At 44.5% G+C, this 25,353-nt stretch overlaps 1 protein-coding gene across 2 annotated transcripts; it reads right to left on the reverse strand.

Annotated features, from left to right (window-relative positions):
• Positions 1–1,429: 1,429 nt before the first annotated feature.
• On the reverse strand, positions 1,430–20,984 carry rbbp5 (retinoblastoma binding protein 5). Of its 2 annotated transcripts, none has more exons than XM_060910300.1 (15): positions 20,904–20,984; positions 17,882–18,132; positions 16,808–16,833; positions 15,888–16,060; positions 15,642–15,782; positions 15,390–15,552; positions 15,025–15,134; positions 14,032–14,151; positions 13,772–13,925; positions 13,458–13,529; positions 7,348–7,465; positions 7,111–7,180; positions 6,715–6,953; positions 2,584–2,661; positions 1,430–2,047 (listed from the first exon to the last, which is right to left on the reverse strand). In XM_060910300.1, the coding sequence occupies exons 2-15, from the start codon at positions 17,898–17,900 to the stop codon at positions 1,995–1,997; spliced, it is 1,536 nt and encodes a 511-aa protein (XP_060766283.1). In that variant the 5' UTR covers positions 17,901–18,132; positions 20,904–20,984; the 3' UTR covers positions 1,430–1,994. The 2 variants fall into 2 exon arrangements, with proteins under 2 accessions (XP_060766283.1, XP_060766282.1); XM_060910299.1 differs by having other exon boundaries at positions 2,497–2,661.
• Between the last annotated feature and the right edge of the window lie 4,369 nt (positions 20,985–25,353).

Raw genomic sequence — 25,353 nt, forward strand, 5'->3', positions numbered from 1 at the left:
CCGGCGCCAGGAACAGTTTACTAAGGGGGCAATTAGAAATCGCAAGGGGGCAAATATTTTTCATATAGTGTGTAGTAGTGATGGCAGTCTGACAACGTGTTTCAAACAATTAACTGCGCCAACCACAAAACCACCACGGCCCCGAAGGTTGCTTTAGTCCGGGAAAATCATGTGGCATATTACCAGGGCAGTTGCGCTTTATCAGCCCCCGTGCCCACCTGTTAACCCTCCCCTCTGATTTTCTCACAGACACGCGGTACAACCGGAAAGATGCCAAACATAAAACCACACACACAAACCTACAGGCAAGTCCTTTACATTTAAAATACATACAAATAGCTCCGCGGCATGAAAACAAAACGCCAATGCAAGTCTAAGGTACTTGGCTCGGCAGCCAAAATCATAATTTAAAAAAATCAACAGACCCCGCGGCTGCACCAGTAATAGCCTTCCTGACTCGCACCGAGTCAACGCTAACCACTTAATCCGCGATCCCAGTTTAGGCGTGTAGGGACTAAACACTCTGAAGTGATGAATTTCCCCCCCGCTGCATGGGCCAGGGTGACGTCAACGACACATATTCTTACGCTATTTGCGCACAAAGCGGACCATATATGAACACATACACCAACATAAACGGAGATAAACTTAGCCTACAAAGAAAGAAAATGGATTCACAATATTGTGATTGAATTCGTTTAATTCGGAGGGGGAAAGACTACTCCCGCAAACTGACTGCATATTGCAGAGACAGTGCACTTGTGTCATAACAACCAATCAGATTTGTTCTACCGTGCCAGTTTTAGTAGTGATTTATGTGAAATGTATTTTTGTGCAATGCGCAACCACTTAATATTTCGTATTTGAAAATGCAAATTATTAATACGTCTATAATACATTATATTTTCCTAAGAAAACAAGTGATCTGAGTCTCCATTGAGTGGGCGGGGCTGTAGCCACGAGGGAGCGACGCCCCCTTTCGCCCCCCCATGGCGCCGGGTCCGGGTGAATCGCGTCCCGAGGCGTGGGGCAGGCCCGCCCTGGCAGCGCTGGTTCGTTGGGGAGAGGGCAGAGGTCGCTGGCTGCCAAGTTTGGAGAGGCTGGGACCTCCCCTGGCCGAGTTACGAGCGTGCAAAGTCGGGCTGGAGCCGCCGATAGAAACGAAACTCAAGCCGAGCACCGCGGCTCGCTGCCTCCGCCGAGCCTCCCCGGGACTAGACAGTAGCGGAGGCTGTATTTATGCATATCTAGCGCAACAACTTATTCCTTTACATAAACTCAAACATAGCACAAGAAAGGGTTCAATAACAGGCAATCACAGCAGCTTGGTGAAGTTCTAAATCACATCGGTGTCAGACCTATGGGCCCACCCCCCCTTTTTTTCCCTCGGATCTGCATCACTCTCATTATTGACCTTTAGCGCTCCCAGTTGACGGAAATCCGTCGTAGCGACGGAAAACTTTAATCCATGTGATTGGCATTTTCCAGCCACAAACAGACTGGCTCAGAGAATAAAAATCAGCACAACAGAGCTTTACACACACGTTACAGGCAGGTTACAGACATGTTCTAGTTTCCGTGATTGTTTTATTCCAAAATTCCCCCCCTTCCTAGAATATAAAGGGGAAGAAACTCCTACAGAAAGGATCTCTCTCTCTCTCTCTCTCTCTCTCACACACACACACACACACACACACACACAGGCAGTGGGTGTGGCTTTTTTTTTAAATCACCATGACTACACAGACAGTTCTGAAAGGTAAAATATGTACAGAAGAATGTCCAGACTGTCTCCCCATCTCTGTCCATCAGCAGGACACGCTGTGTTCTGGGGAATGAAAGCATCCCGTCTCTCACACCGATCCTGAAACAGTTCGAACCAAATGTAGCGTCCCAAACTCAGCACTGAAACAGTGTTTTACAGTGCGATTGGTCTCCACACAGAGAGGGGGCGCTGCAGGTTCACGCCATCAGTCCCTTAGCCCATTCACCCCTCAGTCCAGACCCTGAACATCATGTGGTTTGTACGCTGAAGCCACGAGGGATCCTGTTAACAAAACACACACACACGCAGGTGAGGACACATTCCAAATCACCAGTGTGTGACAAAAGGGCACTTATACATCATTCAGCATAAAGAGCTGTAACGCACGCACGCACGCACACACACACACACACACACACACACACACACACGGAAGGGGAGAGCGGTACAGGAGCGGAGCAGGAAGGACAGGGAGGAAGCTGGAAGTAGCTGCACCAAGCCACAGGAAGTTACTAGAACGTTTCTGAAAAAGCAACTCCAACACACAGAAAAATCCCGCCCCTTTGCACTGGATTAGGGCAGAGCCTCTCATGCTATAATCACTGTTTTTATTTAGTTTTGTTTAAGGGGCAAGGTAGCTCAGCCCAGGAGGCGGGGTTTGCGTCTGTGCTTGAGCAGGCATTGGCTGGATGCAAGCGTGCAGCAAGGATCAAAGGTGGGTGTGGTCTTACCCTTTAGTCCTGCCCCGTCCAACTCCACCCCTCCGTCTCGCTCTCTGTCGAACAGTTTGGGTCTAAACGTCGAATCTTTCTCTTTACCTTTCGATCCTTTCGGACGACCGGCCGCCTTCTTCTTCGACTTCCCGTCTCCCTTCACCCCCAACAACGGGTGCACCTCTGAGAGACAGACAGAAAGACAGGTATTTAACAAACTTTAATCCAACCTCTGTGAGCAGCCATCATCACATTATGAAATACAGACTAACAAAAATAACAAACCTGAGAGAATGATTTTTATTATATCTGTATTATACTTAGACACGTGGTGAGGTTAATGTGGGGCCGCCTTGGGCTGAAGGGCCCTTGAGCGAGGCCCTGAATCCCCAACTGCTCCCCGGGCACTGTAGCATAGCTGCCCACTGCTCTGGGTATGCATGTGTGCTCATTGCTCGTGTGTGTGTTCGTTCACTGCTTCACATAGATTAAATTTCACTGAGCTCAAGTGTGCATGTGACAAAGGCTTCTTCTTCTATAATCAGGGATGAGAATGAAAAATATTTAAAAAGTCTGAAAAAAGCCAGGGGTTTGGGGGCCGCAGGCACTGGTGGGGGCCCAGGGGGCGGGAGCTAATGATTTTTGGCTATTTTTTTTTTTTAACCCCAAAACCATTCATTTTTATCAGCAAAAAGTTGCAATTTATTTGGAAATAATTTCCCCTTCTTGGTGACTCCCAGGTGAAAATGATTAATATGGTACAAGAGACTTGTCTTTAATCAATTCACATTCGATGATTTCAAAAAAATCAATGCACCTTTTAATATAAACGAGCTCTACAGTATTATATTTCTGCATTTTTGCTATTCATGTCTTTGAATACTCTAATCCTTTACAATGAAGTGCAAACCAGAAAAAAGTTCTGTCATATAATTCTCTTCAGCTTTCTTCTGATGTTATCATGGTAGCAGGAGGTCTTGCATATTAAGCAGGCAACATTCAACATCGGGCGGCACGGTGGTGTAGTGGTTAGCGCTGTCGCCTCACAGCAAGAAGGTCCGGGTTCGAGCCCCGGGGCCGGCGAGGGCCTTTCTGTGTGGAGTTTGCATGTTCTCCCCGTGTCCGCGTGGGTTTCCTCCGGGTGCTCCGGTTTCCCCCACAGTCCAAAGACATGCAGGTTAGGTTAACTGGTGACTCTAAATTGAGCGTAGGTGTGAATGTGAGTGTGGATGGTTGTCTGTGTCTATGTGTCAGCCCTGTGATGACCTGGCGACTTGTCCAGGGTGTACCCCGCCTTTCGCCCGTAGTCGGCTGGGATAGGCTCCAGCTTGCCTGCGACCCTGTAGAAGGATAAAGCGGCTAGAGATAATGAGATGAGATGAGACATTCAACATCACTCATCACTTCCCTTTCAACTGCTGTGTGGACTAACGAGGTTTTATCTGGACAGGATGTTGTGTAATGTAATGCAGATACCATACGGGCAATCTGAAGATCGAGACGGTGATTTTGAGTTAAAGAACAGACATGTACAATGGGCATTACAAATTGGAAAATTTTTTAAAACCAAAAACTATAACTTCATCTCGGCCTAAAAAATGTGGGCAGACGCTCCCGCGCGGCACAGGCCAGCAATTCCCCCCCATGAAATGAGCAATAAGTAGGAGAGTTATACACGCTATCATACCTAAAATGTTATCAGAAATATAGATACGATACTATGATTCTCCCCAACATGCTACATTAGATAAGCTAACCCCATTTATAAAAGATACACACTTGAGATATTATTTATTTATATATTCTCATCTCTAGCCGCTTTATCCTGTTCTACAGGGTCACAGCCGAGCTGGATCCTATCCCAGCTGACTACGGGTGAAAGGCGGGGTTCACCCTGGACAAGTCGCCAGGTCATCACAGGGCTGACACATAGACACAGACAACCATTCACACTCACATTCACACCTACGCTCAATTTAGAGTCACCAGTTAACCTAACCTGCATGTCTTTGGACTGTGGGGGAAACCGGAGCACCCGGAGGAAACCCACGCGGACACGGGGAGAACATGCAAACTCCACACAGAAAGGCCCTCGCCGGCCACGGGGCTCGAACCCGGACCTTCTTGCTGTGAGGCGACAGCGCTAACCACTACGCCACCGTGCTGCCCTATATATGAATGAGATTTTGGATTTAGTAGATGTTCCTGCATTCTGGTGGATTTTTGGAGTGGCCTGCTGTGCCATACCTACATTCTTACACACCCTGACTTGCCAGGCCTTCAGCTTGTGGCCAACAAAAGCACCAAGTTTTGGCTTAAAAGCCCCCACACTAGAAAACTACAGATGACTGCATTTAAGGGCTTTCCCCACCACTGGGTTCAGCAGAAGATTGGCATGGGGAAAAATATCAACAGCAAAAGAACAAATAAAATGCTTAAACAGTAAGCAAAATGTGCATGTGCTACAATTAAAATGATTAAGTTTGAACAGTATTGAAACACAAAAAGCTGAACCTTGGCCATAGGTGGGAATGTGCACACAAAGTTGGGCTTAAAAATTTTGGTCATACTTAAATAAGCTATATTAATATATTTCTTATTAATTTATTTCTTATCTATGTTTCTTATTAGTAATAGAGCATTCGTCAGGGCCTGTTATCTGACAAATATTCTCTACCTGTCTTGCCCTCTTTGAAACCCTGTCTCCTCAGTATATTGTTCTCTGTCTTTTTTTTATTATTCACAAGTTCAAGTTCTTTGATATTACAGGTGACCATGCTTTATTTACTTTAACTGAGCAATTACATACATCATAAATAATTAAAAATAAATACCCTGTAAATAAACAATAGGTATGGTGGCTAATGGCTCTTCTTGCATTTGTAATATTATCTCTTACTTGCTTTATTTTACAACATTTCCAGTATGGCTTCAAATAAAGTCATAAAGTATGATAACATACAGTAAACAAACTAAAAATGCGCCTTAATAACCGTGTGCTAAGGAGGTGCTCTCCCGTGCTGCTTGTTGGGGAAGATAGAGGCTGTGGCACGGCAGTAGGCCTATAATGATTTAGCATGCCTAGTACACAGCTCTCAATATGGCATTAAATATTCTCACAACACTTATAGGCTAAAACGATTAAGAAACTTTATATAAGTTCATAATTACGCCAGTAACGCCACACATTGGCGTACATATGTACAAACCTGTCTGAGACACCCGTCTTCAACTCGGATACCTTCTTCTCTCTCCTCTTCCTCTAAATTGACGGTAGGCAATTATCCAACTTCCGGCGAGTGCAGCATCATTAGATGCGCCACCTACCATAGGGGAGTGTGTACAGAAGGGAACGCCTCTCTGCCTGTTTAGCCGTGCGTAAGGCATAATTGATTGATCACAAGTGGTTGGCGCGACGCAATGGGTAGCCAAGATCAGATAGATAAACTAGATTTTTTTCTAGCGTGAGAAATCGGGAGGTATGGCGTGTGAAGACAGTCAAATGCGTGTCTCATGCTCATTGCGTGAGAGTTGGCAGCCCAGTTATCATGTCAGAACACAATGAGCAAAGTGCTTTTCCTGGGACGTCTATTTTCTGTATGTGATCACCGAGCTTCGTTGTGATCTCGACATTCAGTGTTCTTTCTAACCAAGCCCATCGAAAACAGTTCTTTATTCCTGCACCTTTATCAATCTCCCTCGCTTGATCCTCTTCTTTCTTATGTAGGAATTTTGCCATTGTCGATATGTGAAAATATCCCGCCTGAATGCGTGTCTTTCCGATGTTACCAATGCGTATCGTCAGTGTGTACAGTCGGTGAACGACGATTGCAAGCCACGCGTGGAGCGCATGCGCACTTATGTTTATCCACTGCACGCGATGGGAATTCCCGAAAATTCTACCACAAATTAAGTCGAACATTGTCGCAAAAGTGAATGTTAATTACGACGTCGAAAGACTCGAGTGTGTTAACCCGGAGCCCACCAAGAATCAAGACATTTTAAGGTGACCACAGATCGTTAACCATACACCCCCCCCGAAAATTTCTCAACGGATTTACATCGATCTCAAGAACGATCATTTTGGTCTGAAAAAGTCAGAAATCTGCCGATTGGAGGAAAATTCTCATCCCTGTATAATTCTTTCTCCCAGGTTTGTATTATTTATATATATTTAGAGAGACAGACAGCAGGACAGCGAGAGAGACAGACAGACAGAGGGGACAACACTCTCACCATCACTGGGAACGCCCTGCAGTTCAATGGTTGTAGTTCGAACTTTCTTTTTAGGCGGAGCTCCATCAGTTGACGGCTGTCTCTGCTTCTTGTCTGTGGAGGTGTTATGGGCGGAGCCATCCTCAGGGGTGGAGCCTTGACCATCAGGAGGTGGGCCGAATGGGTTCTCCTCAGGATCCTCCACCTCAGGAGCGATGGGTAAATACAGGAGTGCCTTATAATCCTCCAGCTCCTCATCACTAACACACACACACAGAGTGGTAACAGCGTTGTCATGGTTACAGTGTGCAGTGTCACAGTATCTGTTTTTATCAACACACACAGGTCAAGGCAGTGAAGATAGAAATTCTGTTGTTTTCTGTTTGAAGAAGTGCACTCTCTCTCCTTATTACTGACCTACTACAGAAGGCTGGTATCGGATCAACAGAGGTCACATCCACCTCCTCATCCTCAGCAGCATTTGCTCCTAACACACACACACACACACACCAGTAGGATTTTCAGCCTTTGATTTATTTGATCATCATCATCACGGTGATGTGATTTGTGGATGCTGTAAAGCGTGCAGTAGAATACAGGACTGTGTGTATAACTGTGTGTGTATGTGCACGTGCATGCGTGCACATGCGAGACCTGTCTGTTCTGGTTCACTTTTGTCCTCGTCTTCAATGTCAAACTCAGACTCTCTTTCCTCGTACTCCACATTCTCATCCAGCTCTTTGAAGTCGGGGGCAAAAGCACTCCAGTTCTCCTAAAGAACCCCAGAGAACCCAAAGAACAACCCATTACACCTTCACCACATCTCATTATAAACTACTGGTTTATTTAGGGCTGAGGGAGAAAATAAGGGATGGAAGGAGAGTGAGCAAGGGAGGGAAGGAGTGAGTGAGTGAGAGAGAGAGAGTCCACGCAGAGCTGCCTGTTCAGAGTTTACTCAGGGATAAAAAGGTGAGAATGTTGTGTAGAGAAAGAAAATCTGCCTTGACCGGGGGTCAGGGGTCATGGTGCCCCATGATAACTGAAGGTCAGAAACATTTTCACAGCAAACCTTTACAGCCAGTTTAACGCTGAAGATGTCTACAGTATATTAATCAGATAGAGAAGATCCAGAGAGACTGGGTGTGTGTCAGCACGTCCAGGGTTGAGCTGATCTTTACAGCAAAGATCACCACGACGATTATTTTAGGTCATGACTGAGATCACCATTATTTCACACGATTACTCACTGACTTTAGAAACATTGCGCATTTATTCACAGGGCTCGATATTAATTCTTTAGTCCAGTCGGACAAACAGCAGGATGTTTCACTCGTCCTGACCAGAACCTTTTTATTACGATGTATTTACTAGTTCAGTGAAAGGAAAGTGGTTGTCACACCCGCACGCAACGGACTTTCACTCGTGCGTGCTCTGAACAGCGCACGCCTCTAACGACAAGCACCTGCCCTGGATTAAGCACAATCAGTGCGCGCATAAAAGGACGCTACACACACCTACACGGTATGGAATATCACGTTGTTTATCATTACCAAGTCATTGTTATGGCGTTGTCTTCCTGGTTATTGGCTCTCGGTTCTGTGTTTTGGGTTGCGATCTTGTCCAGCCCAGTTTAGTCTGTCTGTGCCTCACGCAACCTTTTTGCCTGTTTTTCATTATTGATTCAGCCTGCCATTTTGCACGATCTGCCCGTTTGTTTCTCTCTTTTATAATAAAGACACTCTTCCTGCACATACACCCGTCTCCTCTCCACTCACCCTGCGCTGACTGACAGCCGTTAACAAAATTTATCAAAAAGCAGGAACAGTTATGATCTTCATTACACTTTAATGATTTATAATTTTTCAATAAAACGCAAACTTTAACTGTAACAGACAAAGAAAACAACAATCGTCTATAATATAGTACAGAGAAAACAACTGGAACAATAAACAGAATCTATCCAAAGCCCCATTATGGTGTGTGCTCTAACCCATTACCTGACCTGCAGTTTTAAGAGTTAGACTCCTCCAAATTCACTCATTCTGGAGGAAATAAAGTTACATCCTGGTTAATCAAGTAAAACCTGCAGTATAAATTAATTTAAAGGACATAAAACTGAAAGAAAACGAGTTGGACACGACGAGGGGGGCAGAAATCACGCTGTGAATGAAAATGAACCGTGAGGGAGTTCGGCACTGTCGTAAAAATTCCCGTGAAACACTTTAGGATAATGTGTTAATGTGAACCATACAAAAGAAAAATACAACAAAGAGTCCGAATGAAATGAAGATTCACCACAGATTTTTATTTTATTCTGGTAGTTGATCGCCGTTTCGCTGATTTTGATTAATTTAGAGTCTAATAATCTACAAAGATTATGCCGTGGTTATTTATTTATTTTACACACGCTGCACTCGGCTTCCCTGGAATTTGGTAAACACTAACACGGCCGGATCACGGAGGGGACTGAACTAGTTTTGTTGGAACTTTGTAGATGTAACTCTTAAATAATTACGATATAAATGGTGATGTTTAACAATCCCTAAAAGATATAAAAGTATAAGGGATCAGTACCGTATTGTCTGGGACGGTTATATGGAACACACTCTTGATTAATTTGCTATCGTCTGTAAACTAAATGAGATCGGCCTATATGTACAACACGTGACAAAATATATGAACTATTAATACTATTTATGTAAACTGCTTATTATTAGTGATGCAGCGCTGTGCACTGCAACCTATTGCCTCCCACAGGGTGTGCAGAGCACTGCAAACTCTTCTTCTTCTTAAACTTATTCATCTTCCGTATAAATTTCGATTTCAAATAACCCAATAACCGTACATCGCACACAGACAAACAATACATCAAAACATGCGGCTCGATCGGACTCGGTATGCTGTTACTTTGTTCGTTATTCTACGATTTTTTCACAACATAGTCGCGAAAAAATCGTCCAAAATTTCCCATTCATTTCTATGGAATTAATTGAAAAACAATGCACATCTTCAACGTTTTTCAAACATCCGCTGCTCTGCTATGCTTTCACCTAGAGACATGATTCAAACTTTAAAATGGAGACAAACTTCTGTGTGGATCGGGCATTCAACTTTTTTGCTAGGGTCTATACTTTTGGATCAGTCCCGGCTCAAACACCATGAGCAAATCGGGAGAAATTCCGGCTTTATAATGGGTGTCTATTGCGTTACACACCAGTGGGGCTCAGGAGTTTAGAGTGCAGGCAGCCTGAAAAAGAAGCTCAAACTTTCTCATTTAAACTGTTTTCAGCCACAATTTTCACTCTACACACACAATTTTCTCAAAAGTAGTAGCCACACTTGTCCTGATTCACACAATGTGTCTACCTACACGATAGGATTTACAGTTTTTGAATGAGAAGCCTGAAAGTAAGGAGAGGACAGGCGCGCTTCCCCATAGACTCACATTATAAACGTGGCTGCAAAATCAGAAAAGTCACTCGTTTTTAACTTGCTCTAGTGGCCACATTTTGTACAATAGGGACAAAAAAAATTACATCAAATGTGTTCAGGAGACCCTTGTGACGCTCAATGTGAAAGAATTTTGTGAATAGCTGCTTTCGTTTTCGAGTAAATCGTTGTTGTTCGAGGCCTGCTCCTGAGCAAAAAACAGCAGAAAACTGACAAGATCTTGTGTGACTCAGCGCTCCTGCTCAGGCCCGTCGCCATGCCGACTGGGGCCAGTGAGGGAGCAGAGAGGGGGGAGGGGCTGCTGTCTCAAGCACACACAGAAATCATGGCATTGTAGCGTCATAGCAGGTCACACATTCACGGCCAGCGAACATGCGTGACCAAACTGCTTCACGCACTGCATCCCTCTCACGGTTTCCCGCAGGGGAATTGTCGTCTCTAGTTATTATTAATATTATAATTTAACTCGTTTTATATTCCATTGGAACTGTAATGAAGTCTTCAAGGAGTTTGCCCTGATCATGTCGCCTTAGCAGTGAGCGTAAATAACCTGCACCTGAACACACAACCCTGTTAAACTCACCTCAACACGTCTTTTACAGTCGTTTTCCCCGCCACAGGTAACGCTAAAGTCACTGTTACACACACTACAGCACGCAACACCATCATTATTTTACCCCTATTAGCCAAGGGGACACTCAGTGTAGTCTGAGGTGAAGTGTGTTTTGTTTTTTTGGGGCGCTCTGCCATGACGCTCCTGGATACACTGAACTGATGGGGACTCGGTCTGGGAGAGAAGACGTAAAGCCCACCCACACAGAACACTGATTGGTCTACTTAGCAAGACAGGGCAATCAGCATGCGCTCACACTCTCACTCAGGGAGCCGCTATCAATATGTGGGAGACTCCCAGAACTTCTGGTAGAGTTGGGAAAAATCCAACTTATTCCATCAGACAAGCAGATACGGATTTGACTTGTCCGGCCCAAACATTTAGTTGTCCTGTCCAGTCAGATTACCGCTAATGTCAAGCCCTGATTCAACTTACAAACAATCAGCACATCAAAACACACTACTATAACTAGACTGCATTTCCACAGAGAAAATGCAAAGTGTGCTTGCTGAGCTGTAGCAGAACAGCTATCATGCTAAAAGCTAGCATGCCAACATGCTAACAACTAGCATGCTAACAGTTAACATACTAACATGCTAAAAGCTAGCATGTTAATGCTAACAGCTAACATGCTAATGATTAACATGCTATTTGTTAAAGTTAACACTTTAAGGCTAATATGCTGACAGCCATCATGTTAACATGCTAATGGCTAGTATGTTAACTTTTAGCATGCTAACACACTAAGGGTGACATGCTAACCGCTAACATGCTAACAGTTAGCATGCTAACATGCTCAGGCAAACTCGCTAACAGCAAACATGCAAACTCTGCATGCTACCATGTTAATCCTAACATGTTAACAGCTTTCATGATAACATGCTAATGATTAACATGATATTTATTAAAATTCTAACACTTTAAGGCTAATATGCTGACAGCTAACATGCTAATGGCTAGTATGTTAACTTTTAGCATGCTAACACGCGGAGGGTGACATGCTAACAGTTAGCATGCTAACATGCTCAGGCGAACTCGCTAACAACAAACATGCAAACTCTGCATGTTACCATGCTAATCCTAACATGTTAACAGCTCTCATGATAACATGCTAATGGTGAACATGCTAACAACTCGCAAGCTAACAGCAGGCATGGTATTGTAATGGGTAACATGCTAACAGCTAGCATGGTAACACGTGAATGCTTATATGCTAATTGATAGTGTGCGTGTAAGTATTCCTAATAAAGTGGCCATTGAGTTGAAGTTGATTTGCTGTCAAAGTCTCAGATGAGCAGATCCTTGCCAAACGCATCATCACCTCTGGGGGAAGGGAGGAACGACTCAGTCAAGCTTCCACTGATTAGCGGCAAAATGGAGAAAAACTGGATGGATGAAAGGCAAGAGAAAGGCGAGTGCGGGTCAGAACCGATATCATGTGTGTGATGGTGATTTGGCCTGAGGTGCCGTATGAAGTTTGGTGGATGTGTGCTGAAGTGTTACTGAGCAAAACTCCATTCATTTGAATGGGGCCAAAAATCAATGGAAGCCTATGGAGGAAAAAGAGACGCGTGAAAACCAAGGAAAAGACGAGTGCAGGTCTCGGATGAGGGGATGGATCTGTGCGGGGACTTGGCCTGAGGCATCAAGTGAAGTTTCTTGAAGTTTGGTCACTTGGTTAAAAAAAAATTGATGGAGAATGAAAGTTTTTCTCCTGAAACACCATTCGTTTTCAATGGGGCCAAAAATCAATGGAAGCCTATGGAGGAAAAAGGGATGAGCAAAAAGAAAGGAAAAACGAGTGTGGGTCAGAACCGATTGCATGTATGTGTCGGGGGAGGTGGCCTGAAGTATCACATGAGGTTTGGTGCATCTGCGATGGAGCGTGTCCGAGTAGGACGATTCGATTCATGAGCCCTATTCATTCTCTATGGGAAAAAAACAAAAGAAAAAACAACAAGAACAAGAGAACGAGCGCGTTGATCCAAAATCTGTATACAAGCACACTACACCACCTTGGGCCAGACGTCTCAGAGTTGGAACGGTGTCTGTATCTTGAACGCCCTAGGAGGAGGAGTGGATCCAAAAAACGTGTTGGAATAAGGCAGAATAAGTAAACTTAAGAAGAACAATAGTGTGCTTGCCTTCAGCTGCTGCGTGCCTGAGCAATAAACACTAATAAATAATAATAAAAATATTATTATTATGTCCTGTTAGTCTCAGGCATCCACAGGGATAATTCATTCAGTTGTTCATGTTAATGTGTGATGTGTTAAAGAGGATTATTCTAACAGTAATGGGGTTAAATACAGTACACTGGTGTTTAAGAGCAAAAGGGACGCGATCCTGCACCTGGCTCCGGTATGGTGTTTAATTTGTCTCAAACCCCACGCCTCCCTGTGAGGGACTCTTTCTGCTCTACGTGCACAAATATGGTCTCGCAAGAACACGTTTCCATTTGCAACCCGCAACACACACTTAGTTCTATTATAGTGAATTAGAAACTTACTGCACATTTATAAATATGCGAGACTTCATAAATTTTTAAAAAGGTATTTTTGTAGAATAAAGACAAAGTAACACACACAGCTTATTAAACACCAGTGCGCACACATACGAAAACAGAAAGAAAGCACAACTTTATTCATCACACACTTGTGAAATTTCCTACACACACACACACACTAAGCTTTTTACCCACCACTTGGTTTTGGGCCCAGATGGAGACCACACCACTGGAGATGGAGGCGATGATTGGACGCACAGGATGCCACTGCGCGCACACACAAAAGTCAGAGTAGAAATAAGACAGGCATTTTCAAAAATTTTAATCATTTCTTTTTTCGCTCCTCTGAACAGAAATTTTATAAATATATTTTTTTAGAAATCACGTTTCATATTGTGTAAAAACTTCCTGTTAGACACTCACTTCAGTTTCACTCCCTGTCAGGACAAACGTGTCAAAAATGGACATAAGAACATCTAAATGTTTGTGTGTGTGTGTGTGTGTCTCACTGCAACATCCAGCAGCAGCTCTCCTCGTGTGCCGTGGAGTATCTTCACCAGGTTCCCGATACTTTTCTCCCAGATGTACAGCGCGTGCTGGCGAGCCGAGCCTGCCACAATGTACTCCCCATCACCCGAGAAACAACACCGCTTCCATGGAGTCCTGCGCACACACACACACACACATATATATATATATATATAAAACTGATATTATAACCTGTGTGTGTGAGAGAGAGAGAGAGACAGAGAGAGAGAGAGAGACCGACCTGTTGACAAGGTCCTGTAGTTTCTGCATGGGTTCTGGTTCTCCGTCTCTCCCACAGGTGAGAATCTCTCTGCCATCATACACTCTGATAATGCGATCTGCTGTGTTAATCAGGAAACAGCTGCAGGAGGGAGGGGAGAGATTTAAATCATCCAGGTGAGGGTGAGGTGTTCTGTATAAAACAGGGTGATAGTCAGATTGTCCCCTGGGGCCTCATCATCACTACTGTGAGCCTCTGAAGGGCCGGAATATAAAACTGTTAGTGCTGTAAATCATCATCATCTCTTATCTCTCTGACTCCAACAACAGCTCTGAAAGTGGAACAGGATGACTGTCAAAGCAGGACTCACTGAAACTATTATTACTGAGTAGAGGTTATAAGGATCTGTCTAGAAGAGTGGAGGAGATGAACAGAGGCTGGGATCACCGCTGTGGGGATGAGGACGGTCCGAATACTGGAGTGATGTTTCAACACTGTACTGAGCAGATGTTTTTCTGAAAGTGTTCACTAATAATGATCACAGCCACACCCACTGACTGTCTCACTTTATTTTAAAAAATCCTGTGAAGCAGCAAACTTTCACATGAACATGAGATCATTTCCCATTTTTATAAGATTCTTTCACTCTGTTTTTACAGAGCGTCCCTTCAGGGGCTCCACATTAACTCACTGTGAAACCCCAAATAACTGTTTCATGCAATATCCAAAATATACAACCTGTACACTGACAATACACACTATACTACACCCCCCCGTCTTCACACTCCATCGGTCTTTCATTCTGTAACGTGTTGGGCTCTCCGGTGGGTGAAACAGTTGAGGTCAGAACACGACACCGCAGGTCAGGTTCGAGTTCTAAAGTGTGTGAGAATGTTGAGCAGTAAACACTGTGGGCCGCTTCAGGACTGAAACGCGTGAAATACTGCAGCATGCCATGTTCCAAGTTTAACGCACGTGCGTGTGTGTATCAGGGTGGATATGACGTGGACTCACCTGCCCTTCCGTGCAAACTCGATGGATTTGATTGCAGTGGAGTTGCTGGTGCCTGTGGTCACTCTGAACGACGCCACCAGGTCCTGAGTGTTCGTGTTCAACACCAAGATCTGTCACCATAAAGAGAGACACGTGTGTGTGTGTGTGTGAGGGAGAGAGGGAGTATGTATAGACACACCTTACAGGACTGATGTAGTTTGACTCTGAGGTGTGATGATGCGTCAGTGTGACATGATAAACCCTGATAATGTTTAGTACTGATATCAACACAGCACTCGCTATACCATCAGCTGCCAGCCCGCCTACAGCGAGACCTGCTCTGATCAGCAGGAGATCTGCATGTCATGGTTTGGGCGTCTTCTGACCTTGCCCTTGGCGTTTCCTGTGTAAATAAACTCTCCCCTCCTGTCAAACGATGCCACCACGTTCAGGTCCGAGTCGTCGTCCACAGGCAGGACCACGTGATTGGAGTCTGAAAGCGTGAGCAGCACCGGAGCCGACTTCATTGGACACACCAGCACCTTGTCTCTAATACACACACACGATTGACTGAGCTGTACAAGTACAATAAAAATGAAACGAGTGATGGGAGCAGACAGGAAGTGGGCGGAGCTTACGCATCTCTGGGGTGGTACTGAAGTTTGAGGATGGGGGAGGGGAAGCGGAACCTCTGATCACAGTCTCCAGTCAGGACGTCCCACTGAGACACAATGTTATCTGTGGACGCACTGACCAGCTTGTGTCCATCTCGACTCCAGCTGTTTCACACACACACACACACACACACACACAAGACTCGGTCATTAAATCAACCAATCACAAGATGAGCCCCGACACACACAGTGTGGTGAGTGTGTTCTGACCACAGGGAGCAGACGGGGTGGATGTGAGCGCTGATGATCTTGGCGATGCCGCGTGTGAGGAAGTCCCAGATCACGATGCGTCCGTCGTTACAGCCGACAGCGAGCAGTGTCCCCCAGCGGTTAAAGGTGCATGTCAGAGCCATGCTGATACAGTCCAGCGTACCATCCGCTTCCTGTTACACACACACAGTGATGAACAGCACCTGCCATCAGCAGCACGACTGAACAGTCAGGGAAAAGAAAAAAGGAAAACAAAACAAAAACAAAACATGACCAATAAACCCTCTACATCAACAGCCAACAACACTCAAAACTCACAGGACTGAACACTAACACTCATCAACACTCAGCACAATCCACAGAAATAACACACACACAACCACCTCGCTCTCCAAACTACAGTGAAAGTCAGTAACACCACTGAAACAGCTGCATCAGGAACACGACAGCTGTCAAGTCCCAGCGCTGCACTCTGTTCTGAACACAGCAAACACTAATCACACGGAGTCTCGGATAAACACTGCATGCTGTAGCACTTTAACTCTAATAGCCTTCAGCTTCGATGCTACTCCTGCACCCCAAACCCTCCGGCGTGGTCCTGTTCTGTAGATTATTAACACATGGTGCTTAGGTCTGTTTCACACAGAGGTTTAACGTTCACAGGGTTCGACTCTGAGTTTATTCCATCCAGATCGGCCATGTCAGCACTCAGCCTCATCGCTTTATCGCTGAGGGGGTGTATAAGAAACACGTTACAGACGTCCCTCAGAGAAACTGATCCCATCTGAACAGGGCTCCAGTCTCTGTGGACGGAGGACACCTGATAAACACCGTAAATGTAAACGAACACCTCGGTTTGGTCTCACAGCTGTGAGAGAGACGCTCAGTGGGTATCAGACACACACACACTCCGTCCTCACCTCGGGGTAGTTCTGTCCAAACGACTCTGGAACACAAAAACACACAACATGAGAGAAGAAACGTGCACACACAGACACACACACAGAGACAGAGACACACACACACAGAGACAGACAGAGACACCGAGACATGCACGCACACAGACAGACAGAGACACACACAGAGACAGACAGAGACACCGAGACATGCACGCACACACAGAGACAGACACAGAGACAGACAGACACAGAGACAGACACACACAGAGACAGACACACACAGAGACAGACACACACAGAGACAGACACACACAGAGACAGACACACACAGAGACAGACACACACAGAGACAGACACACACAGAGACAGACAGAGACACACACACAGACAGAGACACACACACAGAGACAGACAGAGACACACACACAGAGACAGACAGAGACACACACAGAGACAGACAGAGACACACACACAGAGACAGACAGACACACTCTGTAATAAACACCTGCAGCTTTTTAACATGTCCTCTCATTTTGTTTGTTTTTCTTCTCTTGGTTGATTAAAGCTGTAAATCAACTTCGATGTGAAATAAAGACGCGTACAAATTTAAATGATCAATAATTAGAATTAAGCAGTTATTAAATGCACTTTTCAGAGTAATACAGGTACATAATTATGTCATGAACAAATCAACACACGGACAAATACCGCAGTGTTCTGGAAAATACTGACTAATTTATTTTTAAATAAACGGATCACTGATATTTAAGATGATTTACACCAACACTGGCTGCTCGCAAACAACAAGCTAATAAACTGGAGAACGCAACTAATAATTCCCCACCCGTATTCCAGCACAGCCCGCCTCCTGTTCAAGAATCGGCGACTTAATTCCCGCCTCTTGACTCGTAATTGGCTGATATTCCACAGTTCCTCCAAATAGACAGGCTGAACAGTTAAACCAGCCAATGCGGGGGCAGGAGGCGGGGCCTGTTGGAATGTGGGTGTGAGGAAAACATGTCGCTTCGTGATTGCTAGCTGAGCTAACATACATTCAAACAGTGTGAAAGGGGAAATGCAGCGCGAGCCACTTACCGAGCAATTCAAGATTCATCGCTGTTTCTGTCTGCGAACAGCCCGGCGCAGTGCCCCGATACACTGATATAATCACCTACCGCCACAGGAGCGCGATAAACACTCACCACTAACAGCTTAAAAACACATTCAAAATGGTCGGAGGCGAGAGTGCGAGTGGCGCGCGGCTTCAGCGAAGGACCCCAAAACAGAGCGTCTGTGAAAGTGCCTGAACAAAAATGCGGCAGGCGCGCTGAGAAACGGCACTGGCGCTGAAACAGAACAAAACATAGAATATAAAATAATTAATTTATAATAAAATACAGTAGGAGATATCGTTTATGTACAAACTAAACATCACTGTAATAATATAATAACAACAACATAATAATAGGGCGGCACGGTGGTGTAGTGGTTAGAGCTGGTGCCTCACAGCAAGAAGGTCCTGGGTTCGAGCCCCGGGGCCGGCGAGGGCCCTTCTGTGCGGAGTTTGCATGTTCTCCCCGTGTCCGCGTGGGTTTCCTCCGGGTGCTCCGGTTTCCCCCACAGTCCAAAGACATGCAGGTTAGGTTAACTGGTGACTCTAAATTGAGCGTAGGTGTGAATGTGAGTGTGAATGGTTGTCTGTGTCTATGTGTCAGCCCTGTGATGACCTGGCGACTTGTCCAGGGTGAACCCCGCCTTTCACCCGTAGTCAGCTGGGATAGGATCCAGCTCGCCTGCGACCCTGTAGAACAGGATAAAGCGGCTACAGATAATGAGATGATAATAATAATAACTTTCTAACACAACATTATTTGGTCAAAAGTTTTCGGACACGAGGGTCTCATTTATTAAAGTGCACACACACACACACACAATAAACCTTGTGTAGCTTTATAAATGTCAGTCTTTATGAAAACGTGTACGGGTGAATGAACTCCTTCTCTGCTTGGTGTCGCTGCAGAACACTGATGAAATTCAGTGCCCCAAATTTCGTGTAATTTCTGGGGCCTGTAGAAAGAGCCCCGGCTCACAGTGGGTCACATTTCGGGACCCAAAGCAGCTCAGGGTATTCGGGTGTTTCCCAGTTGCCATGGTAACGGTCCCTTGACCACCGTGATGCCGAGGCAGGTTTGTGGAACCATCGCAGGGGGCAGTTTCACCCCAACACGGGGAACATCCGGCTCAGAGACAGAACCGATGGAAACATCTCAGAGGGTACTTCAAAGATGTTGGAATGACGTCATGGGGTCAGGAAATAATATATTTTAAACTCCGGGCCTCAAGGGGGCGCTGGAGCTCTGAACAACACACCAGCAGAAGAGTGAAACACCCCACACCCCCGTGGCACTGGGCGGGCATCTCCAGAGTGAACTGTTCCTGGGAAGCAGCTGTTTCTTTTATCTTTCTGGAACTTTCATTTCAGAACCCACAGACTTTTACAGGAGAAAAGAATAAAATTATTTTATTTGCATAAAGTTCTTAAAACTCTAGATGAATCTTTCTATTAAAAGTCTTATATGGCTTTATTTTTATTTAAAAAATTTACAGTCTGGAAGAGACAACAACATCCAACCTACACACACACACACACACACACACACGTATTGGAGTGCATTCAAAGTCCATTTCCAGTTGGAGTGTGCTGAGATTCAGCTGTGTGATCTCTCAGTTTCAATAAAAGGACGAGTTGTTGACTGTGGAGTCGTTCAGAGGAACAGCAGTGTTCTCATGATCCTCGACACCGTCCCATCATCCTGTTCCACACGCTGAGAGGAACACAGCATCACCATGATGATCGTTTTATAAACCGTGATCGTGGTTTGGTGTTTACTGTGATATTAAAATAAAACACAACCAGACTCAACACCAGTGAAATGTAAAACATCCCATAATTACTATTGCACAAAAGTCCTGTGTCTCAGACTGTCTCCACCACACACACACACACACACACGAGGCTGTGTACAAAAGGCCTCTAAAAAGTGTCATATTTTGTGGAGGTTTTCAGGCAGATTAATGAACAGTTTCTTCAAAAACAAAATCTCTCCATAACAGGAAGTGAAATAAGGCCAGCATTTTAAAGCTTAAATTCAGAACTCATGAAAATAATGAAGTGAGAACGTTTGTGTCGGTGGAGTAACACAGATTTAGTGTTTGTTCTGCATGTCTCAGTCCATCGTTTATCCTCCTTTGTCCTCACTCTGCTTTGTCCTTCCTCTTGCCTGTAAATGGAACTTTGCTGGCCACTGTGGACACGCCCCCTGAGACAGCTGAGACGCCACCCTTCACAAGGCCAACACCCACTGAAGGCACAGAGCTGACAGCTGATTTGGTGATTTCCAGGCCTTTCCCGCCCAACCAGGTGACTCCGCCCACGGTTGCTCCGACAACACTCTTGGTGACACTGAAAACGCCCCCCGTGACACGCCACAAGACTCCAGGTGCTGCGGCAACGTGTTCCTTACCGTCATCTGCAACAACCACAGATCCAGCTTACTGTGTGCGCGTGCATGTGTGTGAGAGAAGAGAGAGGGGGAGAGACACAGACATGTGGAAGCTGAATGATGTCATGAGTACATTTTGAGACTGATTCTCAAGCACACATGTATCTTGTTGTCATGGCAACACTGACATGTAACAGAACAAAGGGACCCTAGAGAGTGTACACTATGAAGGATGTAGGGAGTGAGGAAGCTTCTGTCATGCACTTGTACTGTTTCGCCCCATTCTCATGTCATTTTTAAAATTAAATTTACACACAATTGTATTTTATTTGCAGAATATCAGTGATTATCCTAACAGCTGTATGACTGACAGTTTTTACTCTGAAAGGAAAAACACAGCACATAATTTTAGAGCATGAGAGGTGTGTGCGCGTGTGGGGTCAGGACAGTGATTAATTTCACCATTTATCTAATGATCTATTATTTAGGTTCCACATCAATGTTATAAACATACTGAGTGTATTGCATCATTAACCCTTCAAAACAAACACGGAAATTTCTAGGGAATTGTGTGTGTGTGTGTGTGTGTGTGTGTGTGTGTGTGTGTGTGTTACCTGTGGTGTTTTCAGTCCCAGGTTGATGTGTGTCTTGCTCTCGTGCACTGATGCTGTGCTGCACCTCACTGTTCACACTCTGTTCATATGCATGCACGCGCACACACACACACACACACACACACACAATGGTTAATGATGTTCTCACTGTATTGTTTGTTGGACTTTAACAGACGTATGTATTTTTGGTATAAACTCCTCTCCACTATCTCAAAGCCACACCCACAAATCATTACTGTAACCATGGACACAGAAGAAGCTGATCAGACTCTCCTCACTTTCCTTCAGGTCCCTGATTCTGAGAGTCTCATCATTGCTTTATTAAACACATTAAATGCACGATGTTCCTCTGAGTGTTGTGTCAGGTGGTGCTGGATCTCAGTGCTGATTGGTTCACTTCAGTGAGTTCAACTTTTTATGGAAAAATGATCAGAAATGTCAGGGGATTTGATAAAGAGAGAAAGAAACTTCTCAAACGGAGGTGGCTGCTGTTTTGCTGTTCTATAAAGGACATTAGGAGACGTGTCCTTACACTACTGTCCTCTACGGGGCAGTTTCAGGTCTTACATGCTGCCTATCTAGGGACACTCCTCCTGAATAAAACACAGCCACATAATACTGTGCTGCTCTCATGAGAACAGTGTGTGTTCAATATTGCGATATAACGCATCACTCAGTACTGGCACACATACTGCACAGTGCAGTGGAGCTACATTTAAATGTATATGAATATGTTTATACACAGGGCAAATCATTCACTCTGCAGAGAGAAAACAAGTCAGTGAGAGCTTTAGACATCAGAAAATAAAATTACACCAGCCTGCTTCAGAAAGACAAAAGCAAATGTGACTTTAAATCATTTTATTTCAATAGTAAATTAAATAAAATCAGTAATGACCTCCACATCATGTGCTCTGAGAGTTTATATGTACAGTGATAAAGTGTGGCCCCTGACTAAACTAATGTCTAATCCAACAACAAAACAAAATAAATCACATCACAGTTTTCACTCAGGCTTTGCTCTGAACTCCACAGTAACATAAAGACCCAGCTGGAGATTGGATTCAGAGTCTAATCATCATCACTTCACTGTGCAGGGATCAGAGGAATAAAGAGCTCAAACCCACAGGAACTTCAGCACTGAGTGATGCCCAGAGAAGAGCACAAGTTCAGAGAAATCACTTTTTACCTTCACCATGGTGTTTGTGCAGGTTTCTGGAGCGGATCCTCTGAGAGTCAGTGTGCCGTCAGCTGATTCATCTAAACCGACTCACTGAACTGTTCCACTCAACACTGAGGAGGTTCACCAGCGGCTCTCTCTCTTTCACTCCTCTCTCTCTCTCTCTCTCTCTCTCTGTGCCGACGTGGCGCTGTTCTCTCTCCTCTCCTCCAACCCGGATCTTGCGTCATCACTGAACTACTGATGCACGAATCGATTCTTTTAAGTGACTCTCTGAGCGAGTCGGTTCTTTCCCAAATGTTCCCCGGTAGCGGAGTGTGTGCAGTTTTCCTCCACAGCAGCGCGGTGATGTTGTGCTTCAGTGGGTTTAGTTTGATCTGTTCATGTGTAGTTGGTCATGAAACTGGTTTAAGTCCAGGACAGACTGAAAGTGTTCAGCTTCGGTTCTGAGACTCATTAAAGTGAGCTGGTTGGACAGATACAGCCACAGTATATCCACCTCCTTCAAGTACTCAGTGTGATTATGCCAATAAAATTACAGGATGGAAGCATAAATGAGTTACTGGTTGTCCGTTTTACTCGAAACCAAAACAAAACCTTTATTTCTGAGAGTTGAATCAAAAGAATCATATTTCACAGAATCGTTCAAAAGAACCGAATGAGTAAAGCAACTCATAACGGACGGGGACACACACACACACACACACACAGCCCTGAGGTACCGAGAACCTTTTGATTCAGAAGTTTGGTTAAAGTTAATAAGCAGTTAGTCAGCTCTGATTGGTTGATCCGTTGTGAGGTCACTGCTGTGGGTTTGATTCGATTCCACACTGAACTGCTCTAATTCCAGAAATATTGTTTCATATCTGAACTTTGCTCTTATTTTCGCAACTCTCATCATAGGTTGCAAAATTATCTTCTTGCTTTCTCAGCTCCAGCAAACAGGACATTTCTTTCTCAATCACTGAATCACATTTTCTAGAAAGTTCTTCAGCAGCTCATCAGTGTTCAGTGTGCAGCCCAGCACTGTGCCCTTCAAGTTTAAAGGCCAAAAAAGTGGAACTAAATTACAATCAACAAATAATTAACCCCCGATTCAGTGCCGAAACTCACACTGTGTGACATGACGCTTCTTCTTCTTCTTCCTGTGGGGTGAAGGCGGACAGGTTGAGCTGGAAGTGTTGGGCCTTGCTGTGTGACATGACGCTCAATCTGTTCATTGTAATCCCTCAGTACTGTGTCTCTCATATAAAACAGAAAATGGGGGAAACAATCCTCAGTGCTTTTTAATTAATTAAAAATGTCTAATCAAATGAAAACAATGGAAGTAGGAAACACGTTAGCATTTTTTTACAGTAAATACAGTTCTATATATATCGTATATAGTATCCTGAAATATAATAAACTTTCTAAAATAATAAAACAAAGTAAAGCCGGTGAGAAATGGAGTGAAGCCCCAGCAGGTGGCGCTGCTGATGCAGATCATTATGATTCAGTAGGTGAATGTGTAACATCAGAGCTCCTGATTTTCAGTCCAGACGCTACACCTAAGACTTACCTGCAGAGTAAAGAGAGTAAGATGAACTGATTGAACAGGTGGACTCAGGGTCAGGCTGGATCCGGAGCGATACACATTGTGTCCATCCACCTGGTAGGACTGTGAGGAAACAGGAGAACCTACAGAACCCACATGTACCCCTTTTCCACCAAGGCAGTTTGAGGGCTGATTTGGAGCCGGTGCTTAATCTCGAACCAGTTCTTTACAGTTCACAGCTAAAGAACCAGCTCTTGGGCAGGAAATCTGGTTCCAGAACAGCACCAACTCTTTGCTGGTCCACAACTAAGAACTGCTTATGTTAGGGGCTGGGGGTGGGATTATTGTGACCACCAAGATCAGCTAAAACTTTGTGATGTCCATGTTTAAAAAAACAGAGCTACTGAAACATCTTGTCTGAGTAATCTGAAGAAGAAGAGATGATGTAGTTGTCGTCGTTGTTGTTGTGGTAGGCACTAGTGGCAGTAGCATGGCAGGCTAGCAGTGCTAGCAGGGTGGGATAGAGGGGATGGTGGGGTGGCCAGGTAGCACTGGTGAGTGGCGTGAGTAGGACTGATCATCTGACTGCTGTCTTTCAGAGCAAAATGTGATGCGTGCCTTTTCTGCTCGAGAGTCCATTTAGTCGGTTTTAACGCCGCGACTCGTTTCACAGATATGATGTTTTTATTGTTGGTGATGCAGATGACTCGTGCTAAAATGTATCAATGTGCGCATGCGTGCCGTTTCGGAGGCCGGATGTGTTCACATTCCAGTCAGACACAGATCAGTTATAATGATGAATGTGAACCGTTAAAAGAGACAAATCCAATCTGAGCAAACAATCAGACCTGAACAATGAGGTTTGTAATGAATGGGGTCCAATCAGAGAGAGAGACCAATTCATCATACATGTCACAGCAGTGTTTCTCAGTTGGTGGGTCGTGGGCCCTTTAACGTTGGGTCGCAGACTGCTGGGAAAAAATGTTGCTAAACACAAATGATAAAACATAATAACATGGAAAGCTATGACAATAAAGTAAATTATTGTTTCAAAAAAAGGAAAAATTATAAGAATAAATAAATGCCCCTCATAGTCAATAAAACATTTGGTCATATCACGTGTCCAATCAAATACCACCAGTTTTAGTGCTCATTCATCTGCGAACACTTGGTGCTAACACTGAAAAACAGAGTGAAATTCCCTCTTCATATAAAATTCTGGAAAAAAAACCCTCTGCAAGATAAATGAAAATATGACGAACAATGTTTGTGCAGACCATAGTGTGTTTCGTTTGGAGAGTTACAGGCTGCAGAAAGCATGAAACCCTCAACATTCATCAAGTATTTAGAGACTAAACACTCACACCATAAAGATGAACCTGTTGAGTTTTTTGTTTTACAGAAAGTAACGGGATCTGGAAACATTTTAAAAACTGATCAAAAACGTGTGCAGTGTTCAGGAGCGAGCACTTCCCTCATCGTACACACTCACTCATCACATTTCACAATGCAGGGAGATCCACAGTGTGACACGGGAGCTCGTTTTCATAAAATCACACCCTCAGGTGTCTCAGCAATTCCCACAGGCCATGATCTCTGCTCTGTTCCCTTTCGCTGCAGTTCCACAGGAGTGTACACTGTGTAATTCAGAATTTGTCTCAGTGTGTTGTATTTGTTCTGTTTGAGTAATCTGGCCTTACTCAGGGTTGTGTGTATTTGTTTATAGAGTGGCTCAT

This window comes from Neoarius graeffei, chromosome 26, assembly GCF_027579695.1.
Source record: "Neoarius graeffei isolate fNeoGra1 chromosome 26, fNeoGra1.pri, whole genome shotgun sequence".
NCBI lineage: Eukaryota > Metazoa > Chordata > Actinopteri > Siluriformes > Ariidae > Neoarius > Neoarius graeffei.

Bases quoted from the DNA above. Each gene is read 5' to 3' on its own strand.
- rbbp5 (XM_060910299.1), bottom strand. The intron at 15,783-15,887 runs GTCAGAACACAC...TGTGTGAAACAG, and splicing joins CACCCCGTCTGCTCCCTGTG to CTGGAGTCGAGATGGACACA. The intron at 14,152-15,024 runs GTGAGTCCACGT...TCCCTCCTGCAG, and splicing joins GAGTTTGCACGGAAGGGCAG to CTGTTTCCTGATTAACACAG.